This window comes from Oryzias latipes, chromosome 1 (assembly GCF_002234675.1).
Source record: "Oryzias latipes chromosome 1, ASM223467v1".
Taxonomy (NCBI): Eukaryota; Metazoa; Chordata; class Actinopteri; order Beloniformes; family Adrianichthyidae; genus Oryzias; species Oryzias latipes.
Window position 1 is genome coordinate 38,128 of NC_019859.2, and position 21,092 is coordinate 59,219.

At 41.0% G+C, this 21,092-nt stretch overlaps 1 protein-coding gene across 1 annotated transcript in view; it reads right to left on the reverse strand.

Annotated features, from left to right (window-relative positions):
- The window catches only part of LOC110014915 (reticulon-3-like), a 33,131-nt gene extending 12,754 nt beyond the window's left edge, over nucleotides 1–20,377 (reverse strand). Inside the window, exons 1-4 of the mRNA XM_020702194.2 lie at nucleotides 20,207–20,377; nucleotides 16,446–16,596; nucleotides 14,497–14,553; nucleotides 14,286–14,424 (exon numbers count right to left, since the gene is read on the reverse strand). Coding sequence (XP_020557853.1) covers nucleotides 14,286–14,424; nucleotides 14,497–14,553; nucleotides 16,446–16,596; nucleotides 20,207–20,285 — 426 coding nt within the window. The 5' untranslated portion in view covers nucleotides 20,286–20,377. The remainder of the gene's footprint in view (nucleotides 1–14,285; nucleotides 14,425–14,496; nucleotides 14,554–16,445; nucleotides 16,597–20,206) is intronic.
- Between the last annotated feature and the right edge of the window lie 715 nt (nucleotides 20,378–21,092).

Here is a 21,092-nt window from a genome sequence, read left to right on the forward strand (position 1 = left end):
ATGAAGCAGCATACAGCAACAAGTTTACTGGTTGTTAATCATTATGGTAAGGTTCAAATGCAGTACAAAAAGGGCGGGGCCCGTCCACACACACACTCAAATGTTATAAACACACCTGCTAGCTGCAAAAATGTCCACCTGTCGACATGTACACAAAACAGATAGTGTTCACACACGCATACTTATGCCTTAAAACCAACTTGTGTGAAATATTTCAGTCATTCAGTCATGCAAACTGTTAGTGCAAAGGTGAGATAACACCAGTGCTCAGGTGAGTGTTTATGTTCTTCTAAAATGGATGGTGGAACGTGAAAAGAAGGAGGGAGAGTGCCCAGCCATCCCCACCCCAAGACCCCCACCGCAGCAGCAGCGGCAGCCGGAATCCCCCCAACGACACGGGAACAACCGCCGCCCGGGCGACCAAGCCCGCCACCCAGGCCAGGGCCAGCAGGGCCGCCGCAAGGCCCCCAGAGCCAGAGGCCAGGGAGGCACGGAGGGAACCACGGAGGGACCACCCCCCCAAGCCAAGTCAGACCACCACCCCACCCGCCCCACCACGCACCCCCACACCCAAGCCCAGAGGACCACCCAGGCGCCGGACCCGACCCCCCGACCAACGGAGCCCCCACCACCCCCCGCCAGGCACCGGAGGCCCCGACCCCCACCCCAGCCCACGGCAGAAGGGCAAGGAGCAGCGACGACCAGGCCCCCCCCCACCCCCTAAGTCACGGAGTTAGCTATGGGAGACCAGAGAGACCGAATTCTTTCAAAGTTACTTGAACTTTGGGCTGACATTTTTTCCAAGCTGATATGATCAAGCAGCAGATTTCTGTGTTGAGTTATATTTATATTTTTTTTGCTTTTCTAATTTCCAATCCAGTTTTTTTAGCTATGCAAAGAGTTATGAAAATGATAGAGCCTAATTCTCCTTCTACATCGATGTCACCAAGCACACAAAGTGACGGTGAAGCTGTGATTGAAACCTTAAGCCAGACTGATAGATCGGCACATACCTGCTGCCAGAGAGCCTGGACAGGCGTGCAGAACCATAGTGCGTGCATGTAATTGTCGGGTAGATTACTGTCACAGTGCTGACAAATGTCTGAGTTACTGAGACCCATCTTGAACATCCTCTGTCCAGTGTAGTAAATTCTGTGAAGAGTTTTGAAATGGATTAGCTGCAGATTTGGACTTTTTGTCATTTTAAAGGTGTTTAGACAAAGTTCTGACCAAAAACTTTCATCTGTGCTGATGCTCAAATCCGCATCCAATTTTGTTGTCGGAAGTGAAATATTGTTATCTAAATTGCATAAAAGTTAGTATATTTTGGAGAGAGTTTTATTCATTGAGAAATTGATCAGAGTGGTAACTACATCTGGTAGCTTTAAATCGTTGTCTCTGTATTTAAACTTTTTAGTAATAATAGATTTAAGTTGCTGATATTCCAAGAAGTTATATATTCCATGTTTGTCTTGAAGTTCCTGGGGAGTTATGAATCTTCTATCAATAATTATGTGCTCTAGTTGTTTTATGCCCCCTGCTTGCCAAGCTGGGAAGTGGATAATTTTTTTGTTTATGAGGATGTCTGGGTTGTTCCAGATGGGTGTCATTTTGCACGGTTGAATTGATGATTTTGATATTTTGAGAAATTCCCACCAGGCTGTTAAAGTGGCATTTATATTAATACTTTTGAAACAATCCTGTTTTTTAACTGGCTAATAAATGGAAGATCTGACAGGTTGATCTTTCCACATAACGCCTGTTCCAAGTCTAACCATGAGTTAGTTTCTGGATTATTTTTTAACCATTTTAAGATGTATTGTAATCTATTTGCAAGAAAGTAATTGTGGAAGTTAGGTAATTCTAATCCTCCACAGCTTTTTGCAGATTTTAAAGTTTTTAGAATAATTCTTGCAGGTTTATTGTTCCATAGAAAGCTTGATATGGATGAGTCTAATGTTTTGAACCATTTTAATGGCGGTTGTGTGGGAATCATTGAGAAGAGATAATTAACCTTGGGTAAGATTTTCATTTTTACCGTGGCTAGTTTGGGTTTGGAGAATCATTCGTCAATTGGATTAAAATATTATATCACAACCCCAATGCATCAGTTAGAACTTATAAACAGACTTCCAACAGGTTTTTTCTCGGAGGAGGAACCAGACAGGGTTGCCCTCTCTCTCCATCTCTTTTTGCAATATTTATTGAGCCTCTGGCTGCAGCAATAAGACAGCATGAGAGCATTAAAGGAATTAAAACCAAACACAGCCATCATAAAATTAGTCTCTATGCAGATGACATATTACTGTTTTAAAGTAACTTAAATTCTGTAAATGAAACCGCAACAATTATTAATGAATTCTCCTCCATATCAGACTACTCCATTAATTGGAATAAGTCTGTTTTATTAACACTTAACAGTAATGCGGAGCAAAGACTCGCGATAACAGTCAAATCAGGAAATATCAAATGTCTAGGTATTTATTTTCCCCCCAAACTATCAGAACTGGTGCAGCTAAACTACACCCCATTACTGAAAAGCATACAGGACGATCTAACACGCTGGACCAACCTGCCTCTGTCCCTTATGGGCAAGGTAGCCACGGTTAACCCTTGTGCTATCCTAGGCACTTTACCTTTGGGAGTTGGGTCATCTAGACCCACGAGACAGTGGGCTGAACCTTTTTTCTTCACTGATTTGTGAACCTCACTGGTGTCCATGGATTACATGAAATCTTTCCACCTTTATCCACCTTGTCATGGTAGGGAGAACACGTCAATGTGAGGATGGGGTCGTCTAAGATAGCACAAGGGTTAAAATGAAAATCTTACCAAAAGTTAATTGTCTCTTCTCAATGATCCCCACACAACCGCCACTAAAATGGTTCAAAACATTAGACTAGCTTTTTATGGAACAATAAACCTGCAAGAATTAGTTTAAAAAGTTTAAAATCTGCAAAAAGCTGTGGGGGCTTAGAATTACCTAACTTCCAGAAATACTTTCTTGCAAATAGATTACAATAAATTTTAAAATGGTTCAAAAGTAATCAAGAAACCAACTCATGGTTAGACCTTGAACAGGCGTTATGTGGAAAGATCAACCTGTCAGATCTACCGTTTATTAACCAAACAGTTAAAAAACAGGATTGTTTCCAAAGTCTTAATATAAACGCCACTTTAACAGCCTGGTGGGAATTTCTCAAAATATCAAAATCATCAATTCAACCGTGCAAAATGACACCCATCTGGAACAACCCGGACATCCTCATAAACAAAAAAATGAAACACTTCCCAGCTTGGCAAGCAGGGGGCGTAATACAACTAGAGCACCTAATTATTGAAAAAAAATTCATAACTCCCCAGGAACTTCAAGACAAACATGGAATAAATAACTTTTTGGAATATCAGCAACTTAAATCTATTATTACTAAAAAGTTTAAATACAGAGACAACGATTTAAAGCTAACAGAAGCAGTTACCTCTTTGATTAATTTTTCAATGAATAAAACTCTCTCCAAAATATACAAACTTTTATGTAATTTAGATAATAATATTTCTCTTCCAATAACAAAATGGGATGCAGATTTGAGCATCAGCACAGATGAATACTTCTGGTCAGAACTTTATCTAAAAAAAAAAAAAAAAAAGAACTTTATCTAAACACCTTTAAACTGACAAAAAGTCCAAATCTGCAGCTAATCCATTTTAAAACTCTTCACTGAATTTACTACACTGGACAGAGGATGTTCAAGATGGGTCTCAGTAACTCAGACATTTGTCAGCACTGTGATAGTAATCTACCCGACAATTACATGCACGCACTGTGGTTCCGCACGCCTGTCCAGGCTCTCTGGCAGCAGGTATGTGCCGATTTATCAGTCTGGCTTAAGGTTTCAATCACAGCTTCACCGTCACTTTGTGTGCTTGGTGACATGAGTGCCATCGATATAGAAGGAGGATTAGTATCTCTCATTTTCATAAGTCTTTGTTTTGCTAAAAAAAACGATTTTAATAAATTGGAAAAACAAGAAAAATATTAATGTAAGTCAATACAGAAATCTGCTGTTTGATCATATCAGCTTGGAAAAAATGCCAGCCCAAAGTTCAAGTAACTTTGAAAGAATTCAGTCTCTCTGGTCTCCCATAGCTAACTCCATGACTTAAGGGGTGGGGGGGCCTGGTCGTCGCTGCTCCTTGCCTTTCTGCCGTGGTTCGGGGTGGGGGTCGGGGCCTTCGGTGCCCGGTAGGGGGCGGTGGGGACTCAGTTAGTCGCGGGGTCGGGTCCGGTGCCTGGGTTGGGCAGGCTGTGGCGCCTGTGCAATTGAGCACAGGTGTTAGCTCACCTTTGCACTAATAGTTTGCGTGATTGATTGAATGAAATATTTCACACTAGTTGGTTTGAAGGCATAAGTGTGCGTGTTTGAACACTATCTGTATTGTGTACATGTTGACATGTGGACATTTTTGCAGCTATCAGACGTGTTTATAACATCTGAGTGTGTGTGGACAGGCCCCGCCCCTTTGAGATTTGTATTACATCTGAACCTTACCGTAATGATAAACATCCAGTAGCTTGTTGCTTTATGCTACTTCATGGTTTTACCCCCCCCCCCCCCCCCGCTCCTATGATCACCCTCCTACGCCCCCCCCCCAACATCCCTCTCTCTTCTTCCCTCCTTTCCTTTTCCGTCCGGTCCAACACTAAAGATTTTCAAATATGATTAAAATGAATAAAGTTTGGCCTCGATTACAAAAGGGGTTTATTCAGCCATACCTCTGGTTTGTCTGAAGATTCATAACCCCTGTTGTTAAAGTAAAATATTGTAGCGACCTGGGGTTAGCCCCGCCTTCAGCCCCTAAGGCTCATGGGAAGTGGGGAGCTTAGGGTGAAACCTTGAGTCAGAGGGCTGGAAGCTGAATTGACGCTCCATGCTGTTTGGGCTGTATGTGTACTTGGAATAAACGGGTTTGATGCTCAAAAGGGAACATTGCCTTTCTTCCTGTTTATTTCTGCCTGAGACTGTCCGGGGTCGTGCGGTGTATGGGACACAGACAGTTCTCCAATGAAGCCATCTAAATAGCAGTCTGGCTTTTGCTTGTCCACTAAACTGATGGTCCGGCTGGATCGTTACAATATGTCCAACACAAGAGGCCTTCAGCTCTCATCTGTCTGCCCAGATGTTGGACAGGACAAGTTAAAAAAAAAAAAAAGGATAGCACAAGGCCTAGTCCAGTGATTTTCAACCTTTTTTGAGCCATGGCATACTTTATCCTTGACAAAAATCCCACGGCACACCAGCATCCAAAAATGAAAAAAGGAAAAACTCATAGTCTGTGTTGATGTACAGTCCCCCTCTGCAATCTCACATGCATAAGTGTAATAATTGTGGCAGAAAAAGCTGTTGCAGCTGTTTTTTCTAAAAGTTTTAATTAAAGTTAAGTTAGTTTTCAGTAATAATTTTCAACTAAATTATTTGAAATTTTACCCTGGTAGTTGTTTTTCCCTCCAGTTTATTAACATGCAATTCTATGTAACCTCACAAAAAAACAAATATATTGTTTCTAAATAGTGATTTATTTATTAGATATTTTTTAAAATGTTGGTGAAAAGGAAACTGTAATTTTTGAACAAACCCAAATAAACACAAACCTTGAAGGAGAACTAAACTGTTGACCTCCGATTTCATCAAGAAGATTTAAAACCTGTTTGATGTGTGTTGGTTGTGGTTTCAAGACGTTTAACAGGGAAGACTCATTGTACACTGAGACGCTGTCACTTTAACCCAATGCATCATGGGAGATGTAGTGCAAACAGCCGCTGAACGCAGACAGACTCTCGTCTCTGAGCTTCATTGTTTTCTCCACTTGTTCCACGGTCTGACACCAGATTCTGTGGAAAGCTACACCGCTAAAGACGAGCTTTAGCTGGTATTTTTTTTGGAACTGAGAGAATTTATGAGCAGAATCGGAACAAGGAAGTGAAGACTTGAACCACTTCTGATTCAGACTGATGACGTATGATTAAGCCTATGATTAACCCTTGTGCTATCTTAGATGACCCCACCCCCCTTACATTGAGGTGTTTTCCCTACCATGACAAAGGTGGATAAAGGTGGAAAGATTCGATGTAATCCATGGACACCAGTGAAGATCACAAATCACTGAAGAAAAAGGTTCAGAGCACTGTCTAGTGGGTCTAGATCAGTGTTTTTCAACCAGTGTGCCGCGGCACACTAGTGTGCCGTGGGAGATGGTCAAGTGTGCCGTGAGAAATTGCCCTCATTAACTGATCTAAAAGCAAATACCATCTCCAGGAAATCAGCTCTTTGTTCATCCAAACAGGCCCTGATAAAACACTGAGAAGTTAAGAATATGAAATATCATAAAATTATTTTTTCTTTGTGTTTATATGATTCTATTAAAGACATTTTGATAAGAATAACGGGATACCGCGATTTAGCTGCAGCTATAACTGTGTAAGGAAAAGTCCCACCCCTTTAACTGTCTCCACCAATCATTCTTGAAGGCTTAATCACATGTCATCAGTCTGACCAATCAGAAGTGGTTAAAGTATTCACTTCCTTGTTTTGATTTAGCGCAAAAAAGTCTCTCTGTTCTAACAAAAATACCAGCTAAAGCTCGTCTTTAGCGGTGTAGCTTTCCACAGAATCTGGTATCAGACTGGAACAAGTGAACAAAACCATGAAGCTCAAAGACGCTGGTCTTTCTGCGGTCGGCGGATTACGGGCACTACATCTCCCATGATGTAGTGCCCGTAGTGTAGTTCATGTTTCACTTCGAAGCCCATCGAGACGACTGTTGTTGTGATTTTGGGCTATACAAATAAAATTGAATTGAATTGAATTGAATTGAATTGATGCAGTAAAGTGACTGTCTTAGCGCACAATGAGTCTCTCCTCTTAACGTCTTAAAACAACGAACACACATCAAACAGTTTTTGAATCTTTTGACTGAATTTTTAATAGATCTTTTAGAAAAAACAGCTGCAGCTTCCAGCGTTTTCTGCAACAATTATCACAAAAATGCATATGAGATTGCAGAGCGGCTGTAGATCAATACAGACTGAGCTTTTTCTTTTTTTTTTATTTATCTATTTTTTGGGAGGCTGGTGTGCCGCGGGATTTTTGTCAAGGTTAAAGTGTGCCGTGGCTCAAAAAAGGTTGAAAAACACTGGTCTAGATGACCCAACTCCCAACGTTAAAGTGCCTAGGATAGCACAAGGGTTACGGAACAAGTGAATATAAAGGAGTGTCGTAAGAGTGTGTGCACACGGAAATCAAATGAGGAGATAGCGTCAGGGCAAGTCTTCTGTTTTTTACTGTGTTTTGGCGTGGCCGAAAGCAATTGCCATGTTGGCTCCTAAACTATGTGTGACAGACAGGGCTGTGGGTGGTAGTTTGTCCCTCATGGTGTTCCATAGATGAACATTCATGGCCAGCACCTGTCTGTTGAGCTGTGATTGGCTCACAAGGCTGATAAATAGCAGCAGTGGGAGTTCCATCTAGGTGCTGGTTTCCTGGTTTGGCCTTGGTGGGTGAGCTTGACATGTGGACCTTTTTTACTAAAGCTTTTAATCATTTGAGTCCTTTTAAAGTTTTTAAGCATTTGAGTTTGCAAGATTTTAAACTCTATTTATATTATCAAAATGCTGCTCAAGATGGCCGAAGGTGCAGATGGTGGTTCAGCTTGCTCTCCTGCTGCTTCAGCACATCGACCTAGACTGAAGCCTGAGGTCTACAGAACTGTGGATGGCAAAACAATTGTGGAGGATGAACTCTTACATTTCCTTGCTGTGAAAAGTAGAACTTTAAGTCTGGAGGAAATTGTGTTACTAGCTGCAAACACCTTTGACTCTGAATGGATTGAGGCCTCCAAGAGTGCTTGTGAGGGCAGAACCCACTGCCCCACAGCGAAGTTAAGTTCATTTGTTATATTTTTCTCTTCAATAAACCATTTCATTTTATTTCACACATTTCATAACAAAGTTGACTTAATGACTTGTGCACACATTTAGTTAATTTTGTATTGTTTTGAGTAATTCTATTCTTTTAGTTCTGTTTGAGGCCTGATGCTGGGGCAGAGGCTGGAGCAGGAAACTTCCTGATGATGTGGCAGTGGGAGGAGCTGAAGAAGTTCCTGATGACTTGGAAAGGGAGGAGCATGGACAACTTCCATTTGGAGAAGATGGAGGGGAAAGACGAAGTGTATTCTTATGTTGGACTATTGTTTGTATTTTTTGGAATATGTTAAGCTTGCTTTGAGGTACAAGTTCAGTTTCTGTTGAAGCGTTAAATTACTAGTAATTTACTACTTTAATTAATATTTAGGTTTTGAATGTTTTGTATTTGTGCTCCCCTCCCTATTGTGTCATTGGTCTGATCAGCCAGTATATAATCTCCCTAATGTTTCCTGTAGGGGGGTCAGTTTGAGTTCAGTTGGTTTGAGCTTTTGTTATTGATTCGCTCAGTTACATTTTTGTTAAGTTGACCCCATTTTAATTTGAGCCCCTGTCGTGTCGTGTTGTGTTGGGTAAAATAAAAACCCCTGATTTGAAGATCTTTTTGTCCTGTGGCTCAATCTCTGCCGAGCGGACCCTGACAGTGCTGTTTGAGCTCTGCCCGACAACGCAGCGAAATATAACGCACAAAGGAGCGCAAAAAGACGTAAATAATTTGAAAAGTTGTCTGAAAGTCCTAAATGAATGTGGGGAAAATATTCCGAGATTTGTATCACATTACTTGGAGGACTTGCCACCAGTTACATTTACAAGTCTGGATTTTTGCGGCCTGCTGAGGAGAGTGGAGAAGTTGCATGCTGACGTCAGCGCTATGGGATGCGCGCTACAGCTTCAAGTGGATGTGTGTGCTGATCTTCGTGCGATCACCACTGACGTGAATCATCGGGTGTGTAGTTTGGAAACGGAAATGGCTCAGGGCAGTGATCAGCGTGTCTTTGGTGCTGGCCTGGGGGCTAAAGGAGGTGGATCGACGTCAGAGACCCCGCAGGCCCCTAGAGCTACCGGTGCGGCGACAAGTGGGTGTGTCGGTGAGCAGGATGGGAATCCCCACTCTTCGACGCAACACCTGCCCCGTCAAAGGTTTCTGCACGTCCCTCCGCCCAAGGAAAGTAATGTTGGAGAAATCCCTGTCCTTGGATCACACAGGGATACATCCGGATCCCCGAAATGGAGCGACGTTGTAAAAAAAGGCAAAAGGCAAATGGAGAACAAAAAGGTCCCACGAACAGCCGCACCCGGAGTTAAAAGACCGGGTAAAAATATAATCGTGGGCACGGGAGCAGCAGAGAATATCCGTATGGTCACCACAAAAATGGTGAGTGTTTTTGCTTCAAAATTCTCTCCAGATCTTGATCCAGAGACATTATCGGATTATCTCAAGAGGCAACTTGGCCGGGAGGTGATGTGCCAGAGGCTGAACACTGTTAATAATAGATATGCATCCTTCAAAGTTTCAGCTGAGTGCAATAATGTGGCTGACATGTATAACCCAGAAATCTGGCCAGCTGGTACTTATGTGCGGCGATTCTTTGAACCACGTAAAGTTGGTGTCACTGGTTTAAACAACGCGCTTCCAAGCAAGCTGAGGGGCGGGGCTTCACCTCCTAGTAGCGCAGCAGTGCCTTAAAGCTGAACTGATGGATTTAAGAGTACTCTCCTACAACTGTCGTGGCCTGCGTTTGGGTCAGAGTGCAGAGGACCGATCCCGCCGAGTTGTTGTAGACCAACTGCTGGAAAAATGTGATGTGCTTTGTTTACAAGAGACCTTTTTAACAAAGCAGGACTTGGAGGGATTAAACTCAATACATGAAAATTTCCATGGGGCTGGGGAGTCCACGAGGGATATTTGTGATGGAATAATAAGAGGTCGGATATCAGGGGGAATAGCCATCCTCTGGGATAAAAGACTTGATTCCTGTATAAATATCATTAGGCTGGAAGTGGACTGGTGTATAGCTATACACTTAACACAGAATGGCAAGGAATGTGTCATCCTTAATGTGTACACCCCCTATGAGTGTCATCAAAATGAAACAGAGTTTCTTAATAGGCTTGCTTTTATTAACTGTTTTATGCAAGATTATACATTCTTAAATGTGTTTGTTATTGTTGATATGAATTCTGACGTCTCTGACAACAAATCTATTTTTGCGAATCATTTGAAACATTTCTGTGTGGATAATGGTCTGACACTCTCATCTGAAATCTTGCTGCCTGAAGATATTTTTACACACATTAGTGAAGCATGGCATACAACTTCCTGGTTAGACCATTGTATTACAACAGCTGATGCTCATGCCTCCCTGACTAACATGACCATTTTTTATGAACTATTTGCTGACCATATTCCTTTTGGGATGCATATAAATTTGCTGAACTTACCTTTGAGGCAAAGGTACAATCCTGATAGTTCCTCATATTTGGATTGGAGCACTCTCTCAAAAGATGAAGTGTCATTGTACTCTGTACATTCAGATACATTATTAAGTTCCATTTCTCTGCCTAGAGAAGCAATTACATGTAGAAATGGAAATTGTAAAAACCCTGCTCATGTCTCTGCTATCTCCTCTCTGTATGAGAATATAACGAAAGCTTTGCTTGATTCTAGTAGCTTCCTTCTTAAACCAAAAGCTAAGAAAAGGGGCAAACCAGGCTGGAGTTCTCATGTAACAGAATTCTTTTTAAGAGCACGAGAAGCCTCAAGGGAATGGGTTCTCGCTGGGAAACCAAGGCATGGGCCAGTTTTTGAGCAAAAAAGGGTTACCAATGCAAGATATAAGTATGCAATACGTTTTATTTGTAAAAACGACCAGGCAATGAGAGCTGACTCCATGGCTAGGAATCTATTTTGTCACAACAGTCGAAACTTCTGGAAAGAAGTGAAAGTTAATACTGCTGGCATAAAAACAATTCCATGTGTGGTAGACGGGGCCTCTGGCACTGAAAATATTTTAGAGCTATGGCGACAACACTACATAAGAATATTTAACTGTGTCCAGAGTGATATGTATGTTGCCAATGATGCTGATACCACTGGTATAATCACAACACATAATGTTCACCAAGCCATCTCCAGACTGTCTAATAACAAAGCTACTGGACTTGATGGGGTATCTTCTGAGCATGTGAAGTTTGCCAGTACAAGGGTAACTCCACTACTTGCCATGTGTTTTACAGCTTTTCTTGTTCATGGATTTTTACCAGACTCTATGATAGCTGTAATGTTAGTACCAGTGATAAAAAACAAAGCTGGAAAGATTGGTTGCACTGAAAACTACAGACCAATTGCTCTGGCTAGTATACTATCTAAGCTCTTTGAGATAATCCTGCTGGACATGATTACAGAGTTTGTGAAAACGACTCACAATCAATTTGGGTTTAAAGAAAAGCTTGGTACTGACATGTGTATATATGCTCTTAAAGAAATGATTTACAAATATAGGAGTCTAAATTCCTCTGTTTTTCTGTGTTTTTTAGATGCCTCTAAAGCATTTGACAGGGTAAATCATAAGAAATTATTTATGAAACTGACGAAGAGAGGTGTACCCAAATGTGTTGTGCGTATTCTGGCGTATTGGTATGTTCAACAAACAATACAGGTTAAATGGGGAAACCAGGTGTCAGAACCTTTTAAATCCACCAATGGGGTGAGGCAAGGGGGCATTCTCTCTCCTATTCTGTTTAATTTATATTTGGATGAATTGTCTCTTAAACTTAATTCCTGTCGCACTGGCTGTGTGGCTGGAGATCTAATTATCAACCATTTGATGTATGCTGACGATATATCATTTTTAATGCACAAATAAGTCTGATTATGATCTTTTGGACAAAAGAAGACAAAAACCAAAAATTTCCTGATTTTTACCTGTCAAATGCTGTACTTGTGTGTACTAATAAGATCAAGTATCTTGGGCATATCATTTCGGAGGACTTGTCAGATGACGCCGACATCTACAGGCAGTGTCGTGTGGTATATGGCCAGGCCAACACTCTTTCTCGAAAGTTTGGTATGTGTACAGAAGGAGTCAAGGTGACATTATTTAAAGCTTTTTGCACTCCTCTGTACACAGCTCATCTTTGGGCGAACTATAAAAGTGCCAGTATGAGAAAGCTGCAGGTGGCGTACAATGATGCTCTAAGAGTGCTTTTAAATAAGCCAAGGAGGACAAGTGCTAGGGAGCTTTTCGTTTCACTCAGAATTAACACTCTCTGGGCTTGCATGCGCTCGCTTATGTTCAAATTTATCTGCAGATTAAACGCTTCAGAGAATACTCTCATCTTGGCCATAAGCAACATTAGATTTAGTGCAATACGTTTCCGGTCAAATCTATGGAAACACTGGAGGGACTGTCTTTTTACTTGTCTTTGTAATTAAGTTTTTATAGTGTGGTATATGTAATCTTTTTATCTTGGTATTTATTCTTATCCTTGTTAATTTATTTATTTATTTTTTAAGTATTTTTTATTAACTTTTGTATTAATTGTAACTTTACACTGTACCTCAGCTCGTGTATTCTTGACACTGTGTATTTCTTTTTAAAAATGGTGGGTCTGTGTACTCCTTTTTACTGATTGGACCATGAGTCTGGAATAAATTCTATCTATCTATCTATCTATCTATCTATCTATCTATCTATCTATCTATCTATCTATCTATCTATCTATCTATCTATCTATCTATCTATCTATCTATCTATCTATCTATCTATCTATCTATCTATCTATCTATCTATCTATCTATCTATCTATCTATCTATCTATCTATCTGGTGGCATGAGTTCTGACCATGGGGCATGAGAGAGTTGCCACTGCTGTTGTGCTTGGTGTTTTTAGTCATTGTTTTTAATGTTTTAATCAAGCTTGACACCCTTGCTTTTATCCATTTTTAAACTGTTTTGTGCTCATTTTTAGTATCTTGGTGTCTGGACCTGGCTGAAGGTGGCTGCCTCCTCCTTTTATCCTTATGGTAGCTGGTGGGTGCCATATTTAGTATTGTGTAAGGGGGACCCCCCTGTTTTCAGCCCATAAATTAGTGGTGACCTGCTCAGGTGCACCTCTTCTGTTTTGTATTTTCTTTTAATCACTGTTTGGGTTGTGATGTGTTTTGTTTTTGTGTGCATTTGGGCCCTGAGCAGGTACTCCTGGTGAGAGTTGGATCAGAGATCTCCCTTGGTGGTGTTTGTGGCTACCCGCCAGTGCAGTGGGGCTGAGTCGATCCAGGAGGCAGCCGCCCTCATGCAGTGTTGGAGTGCGGTCCAACTGTCCGAGTCTATTTTAACTTTCTCTTTTATGGAATTTGTGTCAAGTTTTTAATAAATTGTATATTTTTACCTTTTATGAAATCCAGTCTCCATTTGGGGTGCACATGTAAGAGGGCGTTCGGTCACATATGGGATTAGTTGGCATCAGCAATTAGAGAGGTCACGTTCTTGGAGATTTTTAAAAAGAATTCTTCCTCCATTGCTGCACTTAACATCAGCCTAGTCCTGTTATTATGCTGGTTTGAATCTCTGTTTTAATTTGTTTTAATGGTTTTTATTATTTTATGTTTTATGATTTTTACGATGTTTTGTTTGTTTTTTCCCTGTGTACAACGCTTTTGGTCTTTGCTGGTGGTGGAAGGTGAATGTTTTTGTCATGGTGCCTCTGTCAGTTCTCCTCCCCCTCCCCTCTCTCATCGCCTCAGAAGATTGAAACCAGCTGTGGACACTCAGCTCATCATCTCACCGCCTTCATAAGGAGATCCAGCTCAGCATTCATCGCCAGTTCGTTACCTACCTCTGTGCTTGTTTAGTCATCTTGTTATTCTGGCTCGCCACATAAACCCGAAACTTACCTTGTCTTATGATCCGCTCTCAGGTTTCTCCACCACGAGTGTCCACCTGGAATATCTTCGCCAAGATCCAATCCTACCATCCTCCCCGGAAAAATAAAGACTTTGTTAATCACTCTTCGCCTGAGTTTCCTTCCGGGTTCCAGCATCTGGGTCTGCTACGTTATTCAAACCATGACAGTTTTCATTTTCAAAAATGAATGAATGTATGAAATGATGTGCTTTCATAGTGATCCCTTTCTTTTTTTGAGCAGTGTAGGACAGACAGGCGACCTGTCCGGGATGTCCCCTGCCTTCAAGTGGCCGGGCTAGGCTCTGGCAGCCCCATGACCCAGAAAGGGACAAAACGGGTTTAGAAGAAGATAAATGAATGACTTCACCTGGTCGTCTTCAGCAAAACAACACAACAGATACCTTGAGAGAATCCACCAGGTCTTCAACAAGCAAAAGTCTTCGAGTTCGACTGGTGAAGCAATTCAGGTGGAGCAGACACTGATCTCCCAGCTCTCGAACGGCCTCAGAAGAAATCGAGATGTCTTTTTCCAGAAGAGACCTGATTTAAGTACAGAGAGCACAGCCAATAATCACTCTGTGTGTGTTTGCAGTGTGACTTCCTTTGAGTTACCTGAATGGATGACCTTCATCTGACTTCTGAATAGCCTGGATCACAGATTTGTAAATCCTGCCAACAGAAAAGAACAAAAACTGGGTTGAAATTCGGCTGTGTCTGACTTGGTGCTTCATAAGTTTCTGGTTCAGACCACAGCCCCTCAACATTTCAAAGAATGTACAGCAAAACTTCCACCGAAGGTCCAGAATGCAATTCAGCCTTAGTCACATGAAGCACTGAAGGTTTTTTGGGTTGTCCGGGCCCGAGAGAAGACACCGGCTCTTGAGGGGCCCCTCAGGTGTGTCTTTCAATTCACATTAGGCTCATACAGCCACCTCAATGAACATCATGATAATGGAATGTACCATTGTCAAGCATGTGATATGTGTATCATTGAAATATTAATAAGGCTAAAGTAACTTACACCCATTTATGACATACGGGTGATGCTGTCGTACGTTCTCCTTACGCCACACCCTAGTCATTAGGAAGGTGCGATTACTGAGTCAATTTTTTATACTTCCAGATAATCCAGAAGGTTTTCTGGCTTTCTGGTTTTTATCTTCTGACTGCTCTATAAACTAACTAATCTACAGACATTTCAGGCATATTTGACATTATCCATCTTTACCATGTTTTGTAATTGTTGCATTTGCTAGTATATGTCTTGTTTTAATCTGCTTTCTGTTTAACTTTATTCTTTTGTCCAATAACCGACCTTATGAATAATCCTTCAAATCGTCCATTTAGAGGGAATTTTCCTCTCTCCACTCCACTGTCACCTTATGCTGGCTCATGATGGGATTTACAGTAATAATCCTTGATTATTTAAAAAAAAAAAGACCCATTTAAACTGAAATACTAATTCAAACAAAAAAATAAAAAAATTGAAAATGTTTTTCTTTGAAACACGCTCAGCATGGGATGACATTGGTTTGTTTGACTAGAGGAATAAAGAAAGTTTTTATTTCTGAAGTTCCTCTGGATCAACACCTCTGGGTTAGGGGTTTACCTTAACCTGTGCCTCAACCGATTGCATCCAACAAATCAGTGTTTGTATGCAAAACAACTTTCTCCAGCTAAACTCAGACAAGACTGAAGTCATCGTCTTTGGTCCACAGAAACAAAGAGAAAGTGTCAGCAGTTCCCTTCACTCTCTGTCTCTAAAACCTTTCAAATCAAGTCAGAAACCTGGGGGTCCTCATGGACTCTGACCTGAACTTTAACAGCCATGTCAAGTCAGTTACATCAGCAGCATTTTACCATATAAAAAACACTCCCAAAATCAAAAAAATAATGTCAAAGCCAGACCTGGAGATACTTATTCCTCCATTTGTGTCCAGTAGGTTAGATCACTGTAACGGCCTGTTCACTGGCCTCTCCAAACCAGCTGTAAAACAGCTTCAGTACATCCAGAACGCTGCTGCTTGAGTCCTGACTAGAACCAGGAATTAGCATCACACCAGGTCTCTAAACTGGCTTCCTGTAGCTCAAAGAAACAACTTTCAAGCAGCTCTGCTTGTTTCCAAGTCTCTCCATGGCCTTAAAGTACATCTCTGACATGTTAGCGCCGTATGAACCATCTGGGACTCTGAGGACCTCAGGGGCCGGCCTCCTGCGGGGGCCCAGAGTCAGGACTAAACACGGGGAATCAGCGTTTCAGTCTTATGTAGCTAAAAGCTGGAACAGTCTCCCTGAGGCTGTGAGACAGACCTCTACTGTGTTAAGGTTCAAATCCAGACTCAGAACATTCCTGTTTAGCCGTGTTTATAACTGAAGGGTCCTTATCCTCACCTCTGTTCATTTTCTTTTATCTTTCCTTTTAAAGTCAATTATGTATGTTTTTAATCTTTGCACTGTTATATATTGTGATTTTAATGCATTTTGCTGTTTTGTGAAGCACTTTGAATTACTTTGTGTACGAATTGTGCTATACAAATAAACTTGTCTGGCCTTGCACCCACCTAAAGGTGATAGTGACACAGAGGCAGGCCAGCACCAGATAGGACAGCACACTGATGACTGACAATGTTGCTACTGAGATGAGAACCAACAGGGACAGGCCGAAGGCTGCTGCAGAGCGTTTGGGTTCTCTCCAGTTGATCAGTTGAAAGGCTGCAGGGACAGGAAACAGTTTAAGTCAAGTCCCACCTTTGTTAGGAATGTAAAACCTAGAAGAAACAGATGGTGCAGTTCCAAAAATTCTACTGGAGACCTGTTGGAGTGCAGATGAAAAAATGTAGTTTTACAGGCCTGTGATATGTGAGCCTTAAATTATAAATCCTAGTCAAATAGAACCCACACTTCATATTAGCTGGTAGTGAGTGGTTATCTTTAATAAATATAACCATTATATGAAAAAAAAATATTGCCAAGAGATCCCAGAAATCTGAGTAGAATTCATGCTTGTCTTGACCTGGATCCTGTCTCCGGCTCAACTCGTGCCCCCTGCCGTCCCCCCAATTCCATCTGGATGAAGCTCGTCTGCTGGACTTTAAATACATAGTTTTAGAGTTAGATAAATTAATTCTTCTCTATGAGTTCTGGCAAATCGCCTATCCGTCCTGGGGGAAGATTTTCCTAATGAATTCTATGTATTCATGATCCTTTTGATTTTATGTTTTACTTTTTCAATTACCGATACGAAGCCCATCGAGACAACTGATGTTTTGAACTTGGGCTACACAAATAAAATAGAATTGAATTTAATTAGATTGAATTGACAATGTCACATGGGTCACTGCCATCCTAGTGGGCCCTGGCACTGTCTTTATTGTGTTTTATGCAGACAGGTTTGTCTGACGCATATTTGGGGATGAAGACCAATGTACTTCATCATTCTTTGATATGAATGTCTTGCTTGGAGGAACAGGAATAGAAATTCCCTCATCTGGTTCAAAATCAGAATCATTAGAATCAGAATTTAGCTCAAGAAAGTCTTCTGATCATGATCAGTGATGACTTCCAGAGCCTCCTGGACTGTCATCGTTCTGCTTCTGCTGCTCATTTTGTAAAGGTCTGCCTGTGTAATGTTGGAAGGACTCCCATGCAGAGAATGTTTTGTATGTTTTAGCCCCTCCCCTGTTGAGTGTCCACTGAATTTGGGTTGAATTTTCCTGTGAGAACATAAATGGTTCCTGTCAAAAATCATAACACCTATGCACCTGTGTGTGTGGGTGTGTGCGTGCGTGTGTGTGTGTGTGTGTGTGTGTGTGTGTGTGTGTGTGTATGTGTGTGACTGGGGTGAAATATGTCTCACAGCTGCAAACAAAGGAATACTATTAATAATAAGAACACCCTTGCACCTGCAGTTTGACTGCTGGGTCAAATTGAGCCAAACAGTATCTATGTGATAGAAACATGCAGGGGGGGGGGGGGTTTGCAAATATATGAGATGAAGCAAATTTATAATATATGTTGATTACACTAATTAAGGCAAGCAGAAGAAGTTTCATGCTGAAAAAAATACTTTTAACTATTTTTTTCTAAATGTTCAAACTTTAAAACGGTTCAATTTGACCCGCAACATAACAAGGAGGGTTAATTCAAGTTTAAATGTATTAACGTCTTTCAGAATATGTTCTTGTCCGTAAGCATAAGCATCATCAAGGTTACCTATTTTTCTAATTCAGACGTAGCTGTCCTTTTTTTTTGGTACATGAAAAGGAAATTATTTTACCTCTCATTACTATTTTTGCTACTCTGGAAGGATTTTTGAGGTAGAAGAGACTTACAGTTAATCGGTGGGGGGTGGGGGGACTGTGGAGAGGCAGTATGGGGAGTGAGGAAGGTGAGTTTCAGGTTAAACAGAAAGATGTTTTATGGGGGGAGCAGCAAAGATAGGGTTTGTGGATTTGTGAAGCTATTCAGAGAAAAAGCTCCTGAAAGAGGCCTGGGGGGCACCCAGAGTGAAGCAAGTGCAGCTTTAGAGGTAAGAAAAAACCTCCCTGACTTTGGCAAAGAAAGTGATCTGACAGAGAATGATAAGGATTGTTAATCATTTTTACAGGTTTTAGCCTGGTTTATTTTGAACATCCTGCTCTTTAACTTTTAAATAGAATCACTATTCAAACTCTCATTATTGTACAGTGGGACAAAACGTATTTCATCAGCCACCAATTGTTCAAGTTTTCCAACTTAAAAAGATGAGAGAGGTCTATAATTTCCAGAATAGATAAACCTCAACTATGAGAAACAAAATGAGAGAACAAAAAATTCAGAAAATCACATTGTCTGGTTTGTAACCCTTGTTCTATCCTAGGCACTTTAACGTTGGGATGTGGGTCATCTAGACCCACTAGACAGTGCTCTTAACCTTTTTTCTTCAATGATTTGTGATCTTCACTGGTGTCCATGGATTACATGAAATCTTTCCACCTTTATCCACCTTTGTCATGGTAGGGGGAACACCTCAATGGAAGGGGGGGGGGGGTCATCTGGACCCTAAGATAGCACAAGGGTTAAAGAATTTATTTGTAAATTATGGTTGAAAATAAGTATTTGGTCAATAACATAAGTTCAACTCAATACTTTGTTATATGCCCTTTGTTGACAATGACAGCAGTCAAATGTTTTCGAAGTCTTTTCATGGTTTTCACAAACTGTTGCTGGTATTTTGGTCCATTCCTCCATGCAGATCTCCTCTAGAGCAGTGATGTTTTATGGCTGTCATTTCAACTCCCTCTATGGGGTTGAGATCTGGAGTCTGGCTAGACCACTCCAGGACCTTGAAATGCTTCTAATGAAGCCACTCCTTCGTTACCCGGGCAACGTGTGTTCGGGATTGTTGTCCTGCTGAAAGACCCAGCCATGTTTCATCTTCAATGCTGATGTCGGGAGGTTTTCACTCCAAATCTGACCATACATAGCTCCATTCATTCCTTCCTTCACACGGATCTACCCCCATGCTTTACAGTAGAAATTGTGATTTTTGGATGCTACTCAGCTTTCCATCTCCTCCAAACACAACGAGGAGAGTCCCAACCAAAAAGTTCTATTTTGGTATCATCTGACCATAGGACATTCTCACAATCTTGCACAATTGGTGGCTGACTAAATATGTTTTTGCCCCACTGTAAATCCAAATATTAAATGGTAAAATGAAACATTTTGATCTGTATTTGGTTGAAAGGAGGAAATAAAACGACTTTTCCTGTTCAGTTGTGGTTTCTGGACATTTCGGGAACAGAAGTATGTTTGCTACAAACAAACACTTAGACTTAATTCATGTTAAATAAGTTTATTTATAAGGTACCAGTTCACAACTTGACTGTAAGGTCCAACACAAAAACACATCAAGTGTAACCCAAGTCTGTTTTAAACCTATTTTACACATAAACACACATAAATGAACACAAACTCACAGGTGAACCAGCAGTTGGCCTCATCCAGGATTGAACTACAAACATTTTCTGTTCTGAGATCAAATTCTTGCACAGAATGACTTAAATCCAGTTCACCTGATCAGCAGCACTGTAAGGCTTTGTTTGAGGCTCAGTCTAATCTCTGCTCATACACCAACTAGACTGAACTTCAACAGCTGATCAATTGTTTGACGAGTTGAGATCAATCCATCAATTTATCAATCTGCCATCAAATTTTTCAAAAAGATTGTTTCCATGATAACGCTGGTTAACACCTAGCTTTACCAGCTAACCTTAATCCAGATTGTGGCAAAGCAAAACCACAGAAGCTTCTCCTACCTGCTGCTGTTGTGTGGCCTTACCTGTGAGGATAACTTTTCTGAGAAACGATGAAGAGTTGCCAAGCACCGAAGAGTCCACACTAATGCTGGCGTCTGCCATTTTCACTTGTCTTACAGATTTGAACTTCCAACAGTTTGAAAATCCAACTGCTGCTGCGCCAGTTACATCACCACAGGGGGTTGAGCATGAAAAGGGGCACGTCCAAAAAGCTTTGGACATGTTGAAACTCGGACCACTCACACATCTTAGTTTGTTCCGCAGCACATGCCACCAGCTTAGTGGTCCAAATGACAGAATTTCACTCCTTCAATGTGTGTTAGACCGATACAGCTCCAGTGGTTGGGAGGTTGTTCTGAAATGTCTGATATAGTTCAACATGGGTTAGCATTGGTAAAAATTGGTTCTGTCAAATTTTTGATTCTGAATTTCAGGATCCCCATATGTGATAGATTGTTTCTTTACAGTTAATGGCAGGGATTGTCAGTCTGATGCTTGGAATAGTGAATAATGACACAGCTGAACTAAAAAGATTGTTTTTAAAATGTAACTGCTAAACTTAGAAAACAGCTGTGACGATTCAAAAATCTCCTCGAAACAACTAGAATGCAAATTCTAATACAAAGAAATACAAAAATATTTCAAAAATCTGAAATGTAATTTCCTTCAGAAACAGCAGGTCAAAAAGCTCATCGTCTAAACCCGTTTTGTCCCTTTCTGGGTCACGAGGCTGCCAGAACCTGTTCTTGCCGCAAATTTAACTTTAACTTTGTGGAGAGCTACCGTAGTCATTTACAGATCCTAATCATGAACTCTCAATCATACATTTTAACAGCAGAATATTCTATGCAAATCACCAAGCTATTATATTATATTATATGTTATTATTATATTATACGAAAACTTGCA